Source organism: Eulemur rufifrons, chromosome 28 (assembly GCF_041146395.1).
Source record: "Eulemur rufifrons isolate Redbay chromosome 28, OSU_ERuf_1, whole genome shotgun sequence".
Taxonomy (NCBI): domain Eukaryota; kingdom Metazoa; phylum Chordata; class Mammalia; order Primates; family Lemuridae; genus Eulemur; species Eulemur rufifrons.
The window spans coordinates 24,044,294-24,062,250 of NC_091010.1; the positions used below are offsets into that span (position 1 = coordinate 24,044,294).

Here is a 17,957-nt window from a genome sequence, read left to right on the forward strand (position 1 = left end):
GACCTAAGTGCAGACAGCATGACTTCAGTGCACAGTTGGGGAATATCTTCTTTCTCTGATGGTGGATTTGGCACCCTGATTGTCTGAGGACTTTCACTGCTTTCAGGAACAGGTTCCCAAATACAAGTCTTACCTACTCCATGATTTTCATGAGTTCTTTTCTTTAGAAAATATTTTTCTTTATTAATAAGCATTTTTTTGTTTGTACATAGGCAGCATGTCAACTGAAACACCAATCACACTGAATATCGACCCACAGGATCTCCAAGTGCAAACATTCACTGTAGAGAAACTACTGGAGCCTCTCATAATCCAGGTATGAATACTATGGAAATTATAACGTGCACTAACTGCAGAAGAACTAAGAATATGGGAAAAATAGATAATGAGGCAAGGAAAGATTTGATTTTTATATATGAATATGTCATCTAAAATTTTCCTTTACTTAAAGTCATTAAAATGTAAAAAAGTACGTATTTAGTAAAAATGATACAATTCTGAAAAATTTCCCCCAGATTCTCTTTTAACAAAAATAGCAGTAATAATATGTATATATAATTTTCAAAGTAACTTTATGTAAATTATATTGTTTGATAATCATGAAAACTGAGTGAGGCAAGTAGCATAGTTAAAATAATCTTGATTATGTAGTTGAGGAAACTGAGGCTTGTCCCAAGGCACATAGTGTCTCATTTGCCAAATAGAAAATTATCTTTAAAGTACCAAAATGTATGTGAAAAGCAGCTATTTAAAGGAATTCTGTGATAAAGTCTTTCATAAGATGAATAATCCTTTGATAATATGCATAATACTTCTCTGATTTATTATATAAGTCCAGATTTTGTGTATTAGATTTTCTTAAAGCAGAGCTTGAACAAACTTATACAATGGTATAGATTTAAATTTTTTGTCCTTAACCCAAAATTTATGAGGGAACTCCTCTTTAGGTCTACCTTACATCATGCCTCCTAATACAAGATTAAGTCTCTTTTTCTAAGGACTTGAAGAACTTAAGTGTTACTTGGGTGGGAAACTATGCTGACCTTACCTCAGATTATTTAAAAATGTTCTGCTTATCTTCTTTGTGAGATAGATGGTGGCAGGGGGACTAGCTCTGAGAATAGACTTTGTACACGTTTTTACTTAGCACAAGTCGGTATCTGTTCTGGTAAAACAACCAAAACATGTACCTCACTGATGGTAGCTTAATCATCAACTTTGGCAGTCTTAGCAGCACTAATATCTGGTATGAAATTGATACTAGATGACTGGAGACTTTACTGAAGTCCCTGTCTTAGCTAGCCATCTACTAAATGTTTTCATGTTAAAAAGAGAAAAAAAAAAAAACCTTAATTTTTTTCCTGACAAAATTCATTGCAAAAATTGGAAATTAAAAAAAAAAAAAACCTCATTAGATGCAGAAAAAGCATTTGACAAAATTCAACACCCTTTTATGATAAAAACGCTTAACAAAATAGGCATTGATGGAACCTACCTAAAAATGATACAAGCCATATATGACAAACCCACAGCCAACATCATACTGAATGGGGAAAAACTGAAAGCACTCTCACTTAGAACTGGAACCAGACAGGGCTGCCCATTGTCTCCATTACTTTTCAACATAGTATTGGAAGTCCTTGCGAGAGCTATCAGGCAAGAGAGCAGAATCAAGGGAGTCCAAATAGGGAAGGAAGAGATCAAACTCTCACTTTTTGCTGATGATATGATGTTATATCTGGAAAACCCCCAGGATTCAACCAAGAGACTCCTGGAATTGATTAACAAATACAGCAAAGTCTCAGGCTACAAAATTAATATACACAAATCAGAGGCATTTATATATGCCAATAACAGTCAATCGGAAAACCAAATTAAAGACTCAATACCCTTCAAAATAGCAACAAAGAAAATAAAATATCTAGGTGTATATCTAACTAAAGAGGTAAAGGACCTCTATAAGGAAAACTATGAAACACTGAGAAAAGAAATAGCAGAACTTGCAAATAGATGGAAAAATATACCATGCTCGTGGATCGGAAGAATCAACATTGTTAAAATGTCTGTACTACCCAAAGTGATCTACAGATTCAATGCAATCCCTATTAAATTACCAACATCATTCTTTACAGACATAGAGAAAATAATTATACACTTTGTATGGAATCAAAGAAGACCCCGTATAGCAAAAGCAATTTTAAGCAACAAAAACAAAATGGGAGGTATTAATTTGCCAGACCTCAAACTATACTACAAGGCCGTGGTTCTTAAAACAGCCTGGTATTGGCACAAGTGCAGGGACACAGACCAGTGGAACACAACAGAAAATCCAAATATAGAACCATCCTCATATAGTCACCTAATTTTTGACAAAGCGGGAAAGAATATACTCTGGGGACAAGAATCCCTATTCAACAAATGGTGCTGGGAGAATTGGTTAGCCACTTGTAGAAGACTGAAACAGGACCCACAGCTTTCACCTCTCACAAAAATCAAATCACGGTGGATAACAGACTTAAACCTTAGGCGTGATTCAATCAGAATTCTAGAAGAAAATGTAGGAAAGACTCTTACAGACATTGGCCTAGGCAAAGAATTTATGAAGAAGACCCCCAAGGCAATCACAGCAGCAACAAAAATAAATGAATGGGACATGATTAAATTAAAAAGCTTCTGCACAGCCAAAGAAACAGTCCAGAGAATAAACAGACCACCTACAGAATGGGAAAAAATTTTTGCATACTACACATCAGATAAAGGACTGATAACAAGAATCTATTTAGAACTCAGGAAAATTAGCAAGAAAAAATCAAGCAACCCTATCAAAAAGTGGGCAAAGGACATGAATAGAAATTTTTCAAAAGAAGATATAAAAATGGCTAACAAACATATGAAAAAGTGTTCAACATCTCTAATCATCAGGGAAATGCAAATCAAAACCACAATGAGATATCACTTAACCCTAGTGAGAATGGCCTTTATCAAAAAAACCCAAAACAACACATGTTGGCGTGGGTGTGGAGAGACAGGAACACTAATACACTGCTGGTGGGACTGCAAACTAGTGCAACCCCTGTGGAAAGCATTATGGAGGTATCTTAAACAGATTCAAGTAGACCTGCCATTTGACCCAGCAATCCCATTACTGGGCATATACCCAAAGGAAAAAAGGTCATTCTGTAACAAAGGCACGTGTACCCAAATGTTTATAGCAGCACAATTCACAATAGCAAAGATGTGGAAACAACCCAAATGCCCATCAATACATGATTGGATTAGTAAACTGTGGTATATGTATACCATGGAATATTACTCAGCTATAAGGAATGATGAAGATACGACATCTCTATGGTTCTCCTGGAGAGAGTTGGAACCCATTATATTAAGTGAAGTATCCCAAGAATGGAAAAACAAGCATCACATGTACTCACCAGAAAATTGGTTTCCCTGATCATCACCTAAATACAAATCTGGAAACGACACCAATTGGACATCAGACTGAGGTGGGGGTGGGGGAGGGGATGGGGGTATGCCTACACAATGAGTGCATTGCGCACCGTTTGGGGAGTGGTAACACTTGAAGGTGCTGACTCGGGAAAGGGGGGGTGGGGAAAAAAATATGAAACTATTGTTTTTAACTTGCACTGTTCACTTAATAATTTATCATGAATATTTCCCATATTATTTCATATCATTGTACAAGAAATAATGTATACATTATGAGGACATACTGTATCTAACAAGATATACTGTTAGACTCTTTGATTCTGTAAAATTAAATAAAAAAAAAATAAAAAAAAAAAAAGAAATTAAAAAAAAAAAAACCCCAAATAGAATAAAAAACACTCATAATTTTACCACCAAGAGATAAACATTAATGTTTTGATGGATTTATTTCCAGAACAGCAAAATTATAAGTGTTTTTATCTTCTTAGTAATTTATAATATTAAAGAATATATCTTCTTTATAGATATCCTTATATGTATATATGTAAACATGGTAGAGATAGTACTGTATATGTGGGTTTTAGCCCACTTTTCCATTTAAAATTATATTTTAATAATTTCCCCATTCTTTGTAACAAGATTTAATAAAATTGCTGTTTAATTATATATCATATGGCCACACCATAGTTTTTTAAAGTAGGACAGTTTTGGACATTTAGGTTGTTTCTATTTTTTTACTATTGTAAATACTGCTATGCTGAACATCTTTGTATATGAATTTTTGTCATCAATTTGTATTATTCCCAAGGATTAATTACTAAATGTAAAAGTAAGTGGCCAGGATATGAGAATTTTGGGGCTTTTCGTATATATCACCAAGTTTTTTGGGAAAAGTTTTAAATGAGTTCTCACAAGTCGTTTAAGATTTTTGTTCCTATGCACTTATAGGGAGTAGGAGTAGAGAAATGACCTTCATTTTAGAGATGGCTGCTAAAAACAATTACATTAATGTCACTGCATAACCCTTATTTGTCTCATAACAATGGAACACAAGAGTTGGTCACTTAAGACTTTCTATCCACAAAGGTTGCTGTCATATAGCTTAAAACAGAGAGAGTATTATGGAGAAACTACTTTTTATATTCTAACTGAAACTAATAGATGTTTGCTTTAGTCAAGTAAGTTCATTGCTTTAGCAATTAATAGAAAGCATTCTAAGTAAATTAACATTGAAGGGTACGCTGGTCACAGTTTGTGTGTGTGTGTATTTTCTGGCATGTTCTAAAATTATTATAACCATTTTTTTTTTTTTTTTTTTTTTTTGAGACAGAGTCTCACTCTGTTGCCCAGGCTAGAGTGAGTGCCATGGCGTCAGCCTAGCTCACAGCAACCTCAAACTCCTGGGCTCAAGTGATCCTCCTGTCTCAGCCTCCCGAGTAGCTGGGACTACAGGCATGCGCCACCATGCCCGGCTAATTTTTTCTATATATATTTTTAGCTGTCCATATAATTTCTTTCTATTTTTAGTAGAGATGGGGTCTCGCTCTTGCTCAGGCTGGTCTCGAACTCCTGAGCTCAAACGATCCGCCCACCTCGGCCTCCCAGAGTGCTAGGATTACAGGCGTGAGCCACCACGCCCGGCCAATTATAACCATTTATAAACATTTATTGAGTCCACCTAGAAAATTAAAAGCATGAAAATAACCTGAGTAATTTTATTTGTTTGGAAAGAAATGTATCTCTTTAAAAAAGTGTGATTATGCTAATTTTAAAGGGCTTTTCTTGTGCCTGGAGATTTTTCATGGTCCACAAGTAGATGAGTCACAGAAAGGGAACTCAGTATTTATTATAGACCAGATAGTTTTCAGTTACATGTAAATGTACTTGCTAATTTTATCTTCCTTAAGATTTTTATCAATGTTTTTCAAAAATGTTTGTTTATTAAAAGTGGTTTGGTATACAACCTCACCAAAATCTTAGCTACAAAAAAATTTCTAGATCTTAGCAATATTAAAGTCACTTTAAATAAAAATATGAACAATTTATAGAATATCTACTATGTGCAGGAGGTATCTCATAAAGCAGATTTTAGTACAATTAAATTTTTTCAATATACTCTTGATTTTTCCTTATCAAAACCAATTTACTATTTCCGAATAAATGACCTTTTTGGATTTGATGTTCAACCTTCTTGTATCTGTCACGTTGATCATGTATTACCCATCAACACAAAGAAAAGATCCCATTAAATTGAATTAAAGGTGTTTTTTTCTAGGATAACATCATGCTGAATATTTCATCACATCACATAATTTTTTTCTTAGGGAGTGTTTATTTTTTATTTTAAAATATTTAATTAACAAATGAAAATTGTACATATTCAAGGTATACAAGTTGATGATTTGATACACTTATGCATTGTACAATGATTACCACTGTCACATTAATTAACATATCCATCACTACACATAGTTACCATTTTGTGTGTGTGTGTGTGGTGAAGACACTTAAAATCTACTCTCTTATCAAATTTCGTGTAAACAATACAGTATTGTTAACTATAGTCACCATGCTATATGTTAGAGTCCCAGAACTTACTTAAAACTGAAATTTTGTATGTTTTGACCAGCACCTACCCCATTTCCCTTACCCCTTATCCCCTGGAAACCACTCTTTTACTCTCTGCTTCTATGAGTTTGACATTTTTAGATTCCATATATACATGAGATCATTTAGTATTTGCCTTTCTGCTTCTGGCTTATTTCACATAGTATAATGTCCTTCAGGTTCATCCATGTTGGCAAGTGGCAGTTCTTTCTTTCTTTTTTATGAATAATATTCTACTGTATGTGTGTATACCATATTTTCTTTTCTTTATCCATTTATCCATCAGTGGACACTTAAGTTGTTTCCATATCTTGGTTATTGCTCCAAAGAGTGTTTAATTTGAAATAATCATATGATTTATTTTGAATATATGATATAGTCCAGATTACACTGGAAAACATTCCAAAAGAAGTTCATGATTTTTAAGTTTATATTGCCACCAGTTAAAGTTATTCATTTAGTAGCCCCATTGAAAATTTTTCACTTTCTTCATTATTTATCTTCATGTTATATTCTTTTGCTTTCAAGGTTCCACAGAAATTACTTATCACCTCTGTATATAACTCAAAGTCAAAATTACATTTTAATTTTTAGAGTAATTGATCATAGATACTATTATGTCACTCCAACTTCTAAATTCATTTATTCATAAATCTTTATTCTGCTCTTTTATAGTTAACAGAGTCTTCTCTACCAAATCTGATTTATCTTTAATCTATTTTTTTTCTCTTGAGTGCAGGTAAATCACTAGGTTGTTTTGCAGGGATGCTCAGCCTGGTATATATTTCAATCATTCGCTTTCATTTTCTCTGTGTGATAACTTACACAGTTGCATCCTTCTGTAATAAATTCCTCCAATGGACCAGAAATAATTTTTTTTCTCAGCAATTACATTTTTATGATTGCAACTGTAGGCATCTGCACTTTATCACTTTCAAGATCCAAGTTTGGCAATACAATGCAGGAAGTCTATTTGTGCAGAATTGCACCTACAAAATTTACATCTCTATGTTGTATACTCTCTGAAGGGGATATAAACTGCTAGATCATGCTACAGTCATTACATAATGAAATCGTCTATAATCTTAATTTGCCACAAAATATAACTTGCTATATGTCAGATTTATGTTGAATGTGAGCCAAAGGAATTGATTTACTCAAAATCCCTTAAAATAAAAATAATAACAAACTCCTTATAATGTGTTATATCTTGTAAAGTTTCTGGTGGGACAAAGGTTCAAATGTATTTTCTGATGTAAATATATTCCATGTTTCCAAGAGGTAAATATAGAGTTAGTTAGAGTTAGTAATAAACATTATTTCTCTGGCTCTCACCCCTAACTCTTGTAGTACCTCTTGGCCCTTTCCACATTTCCACCTGCCTACTATCTCCTGCCTATTTCTGGGAGTCCTCTTGGGGACAACTATTATATTCATTGGGTCAAGTTTAAGAATATCTACCAAACCCTGTATCAGTCAGCATGAACAAGGTTATACCGTGATAAGAAGACAACCCCCAAGTCTCAGAGGCTTAATAAAAATCTATTTCCTGCTCAAGCTACATGTCCAATGTGAGTTGGCTGGGGTCTCTGCTAAGTACAGACACTCAGGGTTCCAGGCTAATGTACACTTCATTTCAACTTGTACTTCCATTTTCATTGCTACAGGGGAAGGAGAAAATGATGAATCATACAAGAGCTCCTAACATGTCCACCTGGATGTGACACATGTCAATTTCACTCACATTGCTTTGGTCAAAGCAAGTTACATGGTCAAAGCGGATGTTGGATGAGCAATCCTGTCCTGTGCCCAGAGGAGAATGGGAATATTTGTGAACAGCCTCAGTAACTATTACATTCCCATTAGCTTATTTTTAGGGATTCGTTTTTTTATGTCTTCATCTGCTATCATGTCACTTTGCCACCATGGCTACAGATGACTTTTTAGGGTGGGCAGCTGACTTAGTGACACATAATTATAGACTATCAAGAAGGGTGTGGAGTGCTCTGGCATGAGAATTCTGCCTCTAAGGGATGATCTTGAGTTGGTCCTATTACCATTCTTTCTTTGGGGAGTTGCTTGTATTCTGAGAGTTAAAACAGGTGCAAAGCTGAAAGACACACAGAAGGAAATAGAGACATGGAAAGAGTTGAGTAATTGTGATAGTGGTGTTTTCAAGTTTGGATTCACAAACTCCTGCTGTTCAGGGACAATAAAATTACCTACTTACTAGGGTTTTAACAGATGTTTTTCAGTTTCCAAACTACATTCTATTCTCAGAATCATACTCTAGCCTCTGTGGGGCCTCACTGTCTCCAGTTCCCTTCAGCACTGGCCATATAGGCCAGGTGCTTATCTTCCTTATGACATCTGATTCCCTGGCCTCATACTCTCTCTGCAAATTCAAAGAAGGTCATTAGCAGCAGCAATCCAGGTTCTTGTAATTGCCCTCACTTGCTTTATGCTAGAGTGGGGATTTTCCTCCAAAACCTCTCTGCTCTTCTGCTCTTCCCCTCATCCCCAAATTTTGGAGTCTCTGACATATGACTCACTTGTCTCCCAAACCAGTTTATCTGCTATGCTTTCCTGTTTTGTCTGGCTTCACTATGTTACTGGGGGATGGTGACTACCATTTTTTTTTTTTTTTTTAACGAATGAGGCAATTTATTAATCCAGCATCATTTGTTCTAATGCTTCTTGTTGGCAGCTGCCACCTGTCCGGCGATTCTGTCCAGATCTCTCTGTCCCTGAGGTGTCAGTTTGCAGCCCCCATCTTGATCCTTTTCCACCATTTTCAGCCCTTCCAGGGCTTGGAGGACCCTGCGGGCCACACTCTTGGAGCCTCGGCTAAAGTGGCTGGGCATGACGCCGTTTCTCTGACGTCCCCCGTAGATCTTGGTCATGGAGCCAACCCCAGCGCCACCCTGGAGGTACAGGTGCAGTGCTGTGGAAGCAGCTTGTGTGTAGAACCAGTTCTCATCGTAGGGAGCCAGCTCCTTATGCTTGGCCAGCTTGACTGTGTCCACCCATTCAGGGACTTTCAGCTTCCCGGACTTTTTGAGGAAGGCTGGACTTTTTGTGAGACTGGAAATGGACATGCCAAAGTAGCCATATCCCCATGCCTCCACAGCTGTGCAGAGAAGAGGAAACTTCCCTTTTGTCCTCTGAAGGTTTGCTGAAAAATCAACTGACAAAAGGCAGACTATAGGAGAAAAACCATAAAAAATCTATTTTAATGTGCATTACATGGGAGAATCACTGGAGAATGATTACCCGGTAACTGAATGGGGTACAGATGATTATATACCCTTTTTCCAAGGGGAGGAGAGGTGGCATAAATTTGGTAACTTGGGGGATAGTACATGATTTATAGAAGAGTTTAATAGGCTTGGAAAACATATAATAACCTGGGACAAATTCTGTTTGGCCCACAGAGCAGACAATGATTTGTGACAAAAGTCTGTCCAGATGTGTTGACAGACTTCAGCCTCTCTTCCTGTGATAAGAGTTAAACTAATGAAAACTCACAGAAGGGACTAGAAGTAATTATTTTTTTTCCTCTGTTGGGTCCACACTTTAGGCAGATAAGGGAATATCAGAGAAAAGCTTCTTTCAGTGTCTGGTGTTCTCCAAGGGCCTTTAATTTAAAATAATCAACATACTAGGGTGCCATATTTTAAAGTGAAATTCCCTGATCTCTTTCAGCTGCCAGTTCTCAAAGTGACAGAATGGCATTGGACTCCTAAAAAGAGGGGAGAGTGCCTCTTTTCCAATTCTATGCTGCACTCTGTAATATGGGTCCCAAGGAAGCAATGCTTGGACCTGGAGTCACCCAAAATTCTTAGGAAAACAAACCCTTTCAGCTTCTTCTCTACTGTCTCCCCTCTCCTTGTTAGCGTCAAACCCAGTTCACAGGGCTGGATGGGGAGCAGTTAATCCTAGCTTGTCCAAGTACCATGTTTTTCTTTCCTCCTTGGTTCCTATGAAGAACCTCTCTGTCACACCCCACTCTCAACAAAATTTCTTTCTACCCTCTTTGAGCCAAAAAAAAAAAAAAAAAAGGCAAAAAAGCAATCACATATATATATTAATTTATGCAAATAGGTGCCTAGATGCCAAAAGGGTTAATTTCTTACTGTTCTACAGACAGATTTGATTGGCTTCCAGGTAGCAGGGAGAGGACATGTCTGCCCCCTTTGGCTTCTTAGTCTCCTAAGGTATAATTTCCTTTGTTTCTTTCAGAAAAGAATTCCAACTCTATTTGTGGTTATTTTCTGTCATTTCTGTACAGGTTATTTTTTTGCATTATTTTTTATTATTTTGGGTACATGATGGTTGTATAGGGTCATTTTGAATAAGCGTGATGCCATTTACTTATGCTTTCTTGATTTTATCTACAAGTTTCTTTTTTGTACCCTTGCTGATTATTCTATTGATAGAATTTATATCAGAATTAATCTTGAAGCTTCCAAGGAAATCTCAAAGACAAGTCTGCACACATATAATGTTCTTGTAGAGTATTTTATAAGCAAATATTGGAGTTTTGACTATCCCCTCAAGTAACCTCAAAAGTTAGTAAATTAAATGCCTTTTAAATACTTATAGGCTCAAGGCTTAATAAGTATAAAGATGTTATTTTTATGGTAAGATGAAGAAATAAACTTAATTCTGCCTCAATAACATTTTAAAGTTTAGGGTGATTCAGTAAAGCTGAGTTGATTCTAATAAAGTGAATTCTTCAATTTCTGCATTCTTTTACTACCAGAAAACTGCTCCCATGAGAAAATTGTTAGGCTATCGCATTGTGTAAGAAACAAATAGTGGAGAAAAAAAGGAAGACACTCTTTAAATTAAAATAAGGATAAGAAAAAGCAGTAGCTAGTTGATTAAAATAGTGCAAGTCCAGTGGGAGCATGTATGGCAAGCATACAAGGATGTCCCCACCTGATGGCTTTGAGATTATCTGTGGGCAGGTGTCAGTCACTGCACATGCTTCACCTCTTTTCAGTTTGCTTCCTAGACTTTTTGTCCTGTCAGACTCTAATTTTTTTTTTCTATTCACTTTAATGTTGTTGTCCTCTTGTTCTGGATTCTCTGACCACCCCCAATCCACTCCATTTCTGTTAATACTTTATCTTTCGGTTGCAGCTCATCTTTTCCTCCATGAATTCAGATTGATCCCACAGATATCCACTTCTAACTTAGTTTTGGGATGTGACCTTTCTCTTATAAACTGCACAGGCAGTCAGGTGGTGTAGAATGATAAGCCCGGGTCTACCTGCCGTTTTAGTGGAAAATGTTATATTGATAGGAGCAATTGTGGTTTAGCTGGCTGAAAGGATAAGAGTCCATATATCCCCAGATGGGATCATACCTGCTTGAGGTATGACAACCATTCATAGTGTTAGATCCAGTTCCCCTCGGCCCCAGGAACAGAGAGGCAGAGTCACCGAGGCTGCAAAAAGGCAAAGGAGTTTATTGGATAGTTCGAGCTATGGTCCAAATTCCAGAGCACCAACGCAGTGGCCTCTCCATGAACTAGGACCCCGCCCTGGGGTAAAGGTTAAGCTTTTATACTTTTCTGTATGCTAGTTTTCACACGACACATTAGTCTGCACACGACACGTTAGTCTGTACACATGTTAGTCTGCACACGACACGTTAGTCTGCACACGACATATTAGTCTGCACACGACACACTAGTCTGCACACAACACACTAGTCTGCACATCATCCCCCTTCAGTTTATTTGTTCTTTTTTTAGAAGTGGCTGATCGCGTTGGCTTCTGGTTTGTTGACTCTAAGCTTCGGGCTTTTTGCACTGGCGCCAGTTGTAGTTAACATCATCCAGGGGAAGAGGAGGGTCTCCGATGGGGGAGGGGGGGCTGTTGTTGCATACCCTCTAGTTTTTGGTTACAAGCGATACTGGGAACACATGCCCTGCACAAGCCGTTCATGCGCTGATCATGTCTTGCTCTTCTTATCTACTTAGTTGGTTGGAGGGCACCTGGACTCTCCAGCCCTTTATCAGGAAGTAACTTGCGGTTACCTCCCCAGGGCTTTGTTTTCCTTTACTTTAGTGAAGCCTGCCATACACTAAGCACCCAGCCAGCAAGCCATATATACAGAAGCAGAACTAGGCTTCTCACATCCAGGAAGCCTAGCCTATCATGGAGTTACCTTTGCTCTTATCCCTGTTTTTCATTCTGATTAACTATATTTATCAAACAACTAAAAGCAAGCATAGTCACAGAAGCGAATAGCATCAGTTAGAATCAAAGAGAGCACACATTTTCCTACTATCAATTTCTGTTCGTCAATAGAATCCCCTGGGCTATTTTAGGACACCTAATTTTTCTTAGAAGATACTGTTGCAGCTTCAAAACTCCATGACTCTAGACCAGTCATCGTCAAACTTTTATTGTATAGTTCTGGATAGTACATAGTTTCAGCTTTGACTGCCATAGGGTCTTTGTTGCAACTACACTGCAGTTATAGTGTGAAAGCAGATGTAGACAATATGTAAACAAATGGGTGTGGCTATGTTCCAATAAAACTTTATTATTTACAAAACGAGACAAGTGGATAGATTTGGCCCCAGAGACTTAATTTGCAGACCTTGTTCTAGACTGACCATTTTCTCATGGAGATATTCTGCACTTAGTGGTTAAGGAGAGATAAGAAATGAGCAATATCTCATAGTTGAGAGCCCCCATGAGATAAATTATCAGGGAGTGGTTTGCGGCCAAATCCTATGATAGACACAAAAGCCTCGCTTGGGGAAAGAGTGCTAAGTAGGCAATTCAGAAAATTCCTGTTGCTGTTGAGATTCTGTTAGCCCAGTGGTTTTCAACCCTGGCTGCACATTAAAATCACCTGGGGAGCTTTTAAAACTCCTGATGCCCAGGCCTCACATGAAGCCAATTAAATCAGAATCACTGGGGGTAGGACTAGGCAATAATTTAAAAAGTTCCCTGGTGGTTACAGTGTAAGAGCTGCTGGGCTGGGCCTTATGTCAGCCAACAGTGAGCATGGTTCTGCCTCTTGACCCAAGGCCTGCCTTATAATGGTGCCTGCCCCTTCTGTGTCTTTATAATCTTATTATAGCTGAATTTGGATATATAGAAATATAGGTATTTGTCTATATAGATCTCTATCTCTACAGTAGGGAATGCTCTACAAATTAAGGCTTAATAAATGCGGTTTGTAATCTTGCCGGTAAATTATTTCTTTTAGGAAACAATTTGCATTCTAAACCACGATTTGCAAGATACTGTACTTCTTCAATTTAAATACATTTTCTTACATTCTCCACCTCACATTTTTAACATTTCTGAAATTAATATGCATCTTATAATGGAAATAAACATTTAATGCAGCTTTCCCCGGTGATACATCACTTCAATTTTTCCCATAGTATACCTTGGTTCTTTATCTTTCATAAGAGATCTGACATTCCCTATGGGCTCCTACCCACTGGGGATTGGGATAAATGCCTTAAACCTCAGCCAATGAGATGATAAATTGGTGTTGTTCAACAATGTAAATAGTCCCTTTTGGTGACTGGTTAGTCTCTTTAGATAAAATGCTCAAAACCAGGTGATTGGGGTGAGAGTGTTGCTTATGTGACCTTATGGTGGGAGACTTGGCCTTTGGATCTATGTGATGATCTTTGGACACTTAGTGCCTATTGCTGCAGAGTGGCTGGTCTGGAATGCCTCTGGACTGGTGACATTTGAGGGGTGACCAATCCCAGGCATGGTCATCTTGTGGGCACCTCTGTGAATTTCCTGATGTAGTCTATAGCAGAAATAATTTGTGGACTATTCTTTTTCAGCTTTGTTAGGGTCCATGGTTCTTTTAGGAAGCCATAACCTCACTTTGGCCCTTGAGGGTTCTTTAGGTCCCTAAGTCCCAGCTATATCCTCTATCCAGTGGCATCTTCAGTTCACCCTCAGCCTCTGCTAGATCACCTTGCTCTTCACCATGTGAACTCAGGGCAGGCCCGCTGGTCTTCAACACAGCCACATTTTGATTGTCCTTTATGGAATCTAGGATCTTTTGGGTCTAGTCCTCATGAGAATCAAGATCAATTTGAGAAAGGTAAACTGGCCTTCCCTCTACCTATATGCATGATGATGCCAAGATTACAGTATAGCCACCCAAAGTTTTACATAGGGGAGCTCATCAAACAATTTTCTTCTAGATTCTCAAAGATAAATGGAGTCAAAATCCTTCTGGTCTCATTGTTCCCCAACTAATTGTATTGCTTGGGAGCTAATACAGCTCCCAATGTGGGTGAAGCACAGAGAGGAGTGATGACATAAATCTCACCTCCCTCTCTTACCTGTCAGCCACTTCTTCCAATAGTCAGTCCTCACTTCTTTTTCCTGTCTGACCAGATCTTTTTTCTAAAACTCTGTCGGATCTAGCTTTTGCTAAATATGAGCCAAAAGGATTTAGAAAATGATTTTATCTTCCTTTAATAGCTTTCGTAATTATTTTCTTTTAAAATTTTATCATCTTAAACATTTTTTGATTTTATTATTATTTTTAATTAACATAATAATTGTACATATTTATGGTGTTCAGGGTGATATTTTTGATACATGTGTACAATGTGTAATGATCAAATCAGGGTAATTAGCATATCCATCACCTCAAACATTTTTTATTTCCTTGTGTTGGGAACATTCAAAATCCACTCTTCAAGCTATTTGAAAATACACAATAAATTGTTGTTAATTATAGTCACCCTACAGTGCTGCAGAACACTAAAACTTAATTCTCCTATCTAGCTATAATTTTATATCTGTTAACCAACCTCTCACTATACCCTTCTCCCTCACTACAATTCCCAGCCTCTAGTGGCCACTATTCTACTCTCTATGTCTGTGAGACTTTTTGAGCTTCCACATATGAGTGAGAACATGCAATATTTATATTTCTGTACCTGAGTTATTTTACTTAACATAGTGTCCTCCAAGGTCATCCACATTGCCATGAATGATAAAATTTTATTCTTTTTTGTGGGTGAATAGTATTACATTGTGTATGTTTACCACATTTTCTTTATCCATTCATCTGTTGATAGATAGGTTGCTTCCTTATCTCTTGTGAATACTGCTTCAGTAAACATGGGAGTGTAGATATCTCTTTGATATACTGATTTCCTTTCCTTGGATATATATACCCAGTATATTGCTGGATCATATTTTAGTTCTACTTTTAGTTTTTTGAGGAACCTCCATACTGTTTTCCATAATGGCTGTACTAATTTACATTCCCTCCAAGAGTGTATAAGAGTTTCCCTTTCTTTGCATCCTCACCAGCATTTATTATTTTTTGTCCTTTTGGTAATAGCCATTTGAACTACGATGAGATGATGTCTCATTGTGGTTTTGATTTGCATTTCCCTGAAGATTAGTGATGTTTTCTTTCATATACTGTTTGGCCATTGTATGTCTTCTTTTGAGAGATGTCTATTCTATTTTCTCCCATTCAGCATGTTGTCTTTTCACTCTATTGATTGTTTGCTGTGCAGAAGCTTTTTAGTTTGATATAATCTCATTTGTCTATTTTTGCTTTTTTTGCCTGTGCTTTTGAGGTCTTGTCCATAAAATCTTTGCTCAGACCAAGGTTCTAAAGCATTTCCCCTGTGTTTTCTTCTAGTGTTTAATAATTTTGGGTCTTATATTTAAGACTAATCCATTTTGAGTTGATTTTTGTGTATAGTGAGAGATAAAGGTCTAGTTTCATTCTTCTACATATAGATATCCAGTTTTCCCAGCATCATTTATTGAAGAGCCTGTCCTTTCTCCAATGAGTGTTCTTGGTGCCTTTGTTGAAAATCAGTTGGCTATAAATATGTGGATTTATTTTTGGGTTCTTTATTCTATTCCATTGGCCTACGTGTCTGTTTTTATGACAGTCTGATGCTATTTTGTAGCATCAGCTTTGTAGTGTATTTTGAAGTCAGCTTGTGTGATCCCTCCAGCTTCACAACTATTTTGTTGCTGAAGACCTTAAGAAAGTCAGCTTTGAAATTTAAAGATGATCAATGGTATCTTTGTTCTATTTGCTGTCTTCATCCCTTGATAATAGGTCTCTTAGCTCAGCCTTGGATATGGAAAGTTCAATATTGATCAAATATTATCCAAACTTACATTCTGAAAAGAAGTGGTTAAATTGACAGTTTGTGTTATAATTGATAATATTTCAGAACTAAGGGACTATGATAATATCAAAGAAGGGACTTTGTGTTATAATTGATAGTATTTTAGAATTAAGGGACTATGGTAATATCAAAGAAGGGAGTTTGGGGCATTAAAAGTCAAATGCTGGCCAAAGAGATTTAAGATTGGTGACTGATACTTAACTTTTACAAAAAAATGAGACAAAATGGCTTTATTGACTTAGAGACAATTATGACAAATAAGGTGGACACAATCTAATCAATTTTAAACTGAGCATCAGCATTTAATTCATTGATGAGTTTATTTAAACCACATTTATGTTGCTGTAGAATCCTGAGCCCTATGAATCTAATTACCATCTCCTATGGTCTTTCTTTGTTATCTCTCTTATTCATACATGATGAACAAGTAATCATGTATCTTTTTTCCTGTATATCTTCAATAAAATGGAGTTTTATGTTAGAATAGAACAAGAAAGAGTAAATCTGATGGTCTAAGGTAGATGGGAAAAAAGGAATCTGGCAACAGATAGTGGGAGTGGAATACAGATAAAGCGTTATAAATTTGTGTTGACAAAGCACATTGACATAGTTTATTCAATTTTATGGCTGATAGGATTGTAAATGATTATTAAACAAAGATGGAACGTATAATTAAGGATCACAATCACATTCTACCATCAGTCATTGCTGGAAGTGGAATACTGGGCTGGATGAACCAAGGGATCATGTGAACATGTCTAAACTACTACACATGAAGTCAATTCATCCATTATTTCAGGGTCAGTTTTGATCTGATCGGCTTTTTTACTTCTTATTTTGTTTCCCTCAAGCAGGCAAAGGTTATTGATGGAAAAGAATTGTCCTTTTGCTTTTTTTTGCTCAGCACTTCTTTGAATCAGTACTGTAGTATATATAAACTATTGGTTATTGATTTACCAGAATGATTAGTGCTTGATTTAGGTATAAATAGCAGCATGAAAATAATTTCTCCTTAGTTTGCTAAATTCAATATCTTGGTAATTTTTTCTCCTCATTTTTGGAAATATTTGTTTGTAGAGAAGGAGACTATATGATTAACTTTACATTTCGTTAAGCTGAATTTGTCTCTGAATAGTTGCTTTGCATGAAACAGGCATGTTTCCTAAATTATTGTTATATTTTAAATGGCAAAAGCCACATATCCTAGGATTAATAGGTTATTGCTTGGGTTTCCTGAGAAAGACTATCTCTAAATGTTGGGGTACCTCAAACCTTAGTCTTGTGATTTCTTTTTGGTTATACATTGTTTTTAGGAAATTGCATCCAATCTCTGATTTTTTTAAAAAAATACTGCTCTAAAATATCTTTGAAATTTTAGTAAGATCAGTGAAACTACTGATATGTGAACCATTAAAAAGGTAAGCTATAAGAAACACATCTCCAGCCCTTACCTCTCTCAACTCCAGAATTGTATACTAGTCTCCAACTTAGCAACTCTAAAATGCAAATTTAACATGCTTAAAGCTTAACTCTTGATTACCCTTCCTTATCATGTCTAAATAAACATTACTTCCATTCACCCAGCTGCTAAAGCTATATGCCTTAGAGTCATCCTTGATGCCGTATTTCTTTCATAACCCAGGTCCAGTCTACCATCAAACCCTGTTGATTCACTTCAGAATATACCAAAATTCTGTCACTTCTCAACAATTCCACCACTGCTCCC

At 36.6% G+C, this 17,957-nt stretch overlaps 1 protein-coding gene across 1 annotated transcript in view; it reads left to right on the forward strand.

The window, feature by feature from the left end:
- Positions 1-212: 212 nt before the first annotated feature.
- The window catches only part of CTNNA3 (catenin alpha 3), a 1,434,719-nt gene continuing 1,416,974 nt past the window's right edge, over positions 213-17,957 (forward strand). Inside the window, exon 1 of the mRNA XM_069460558.1 lies at positions 213-316. Within this exon, the coding sequence (XP_069316659.1) occupies positions 218-316 (99 nt within the window). The 5' untranslated portion in view covers positions 213-217. The remainder of the gene's footprint in view (positions 317-17,957) is intronic.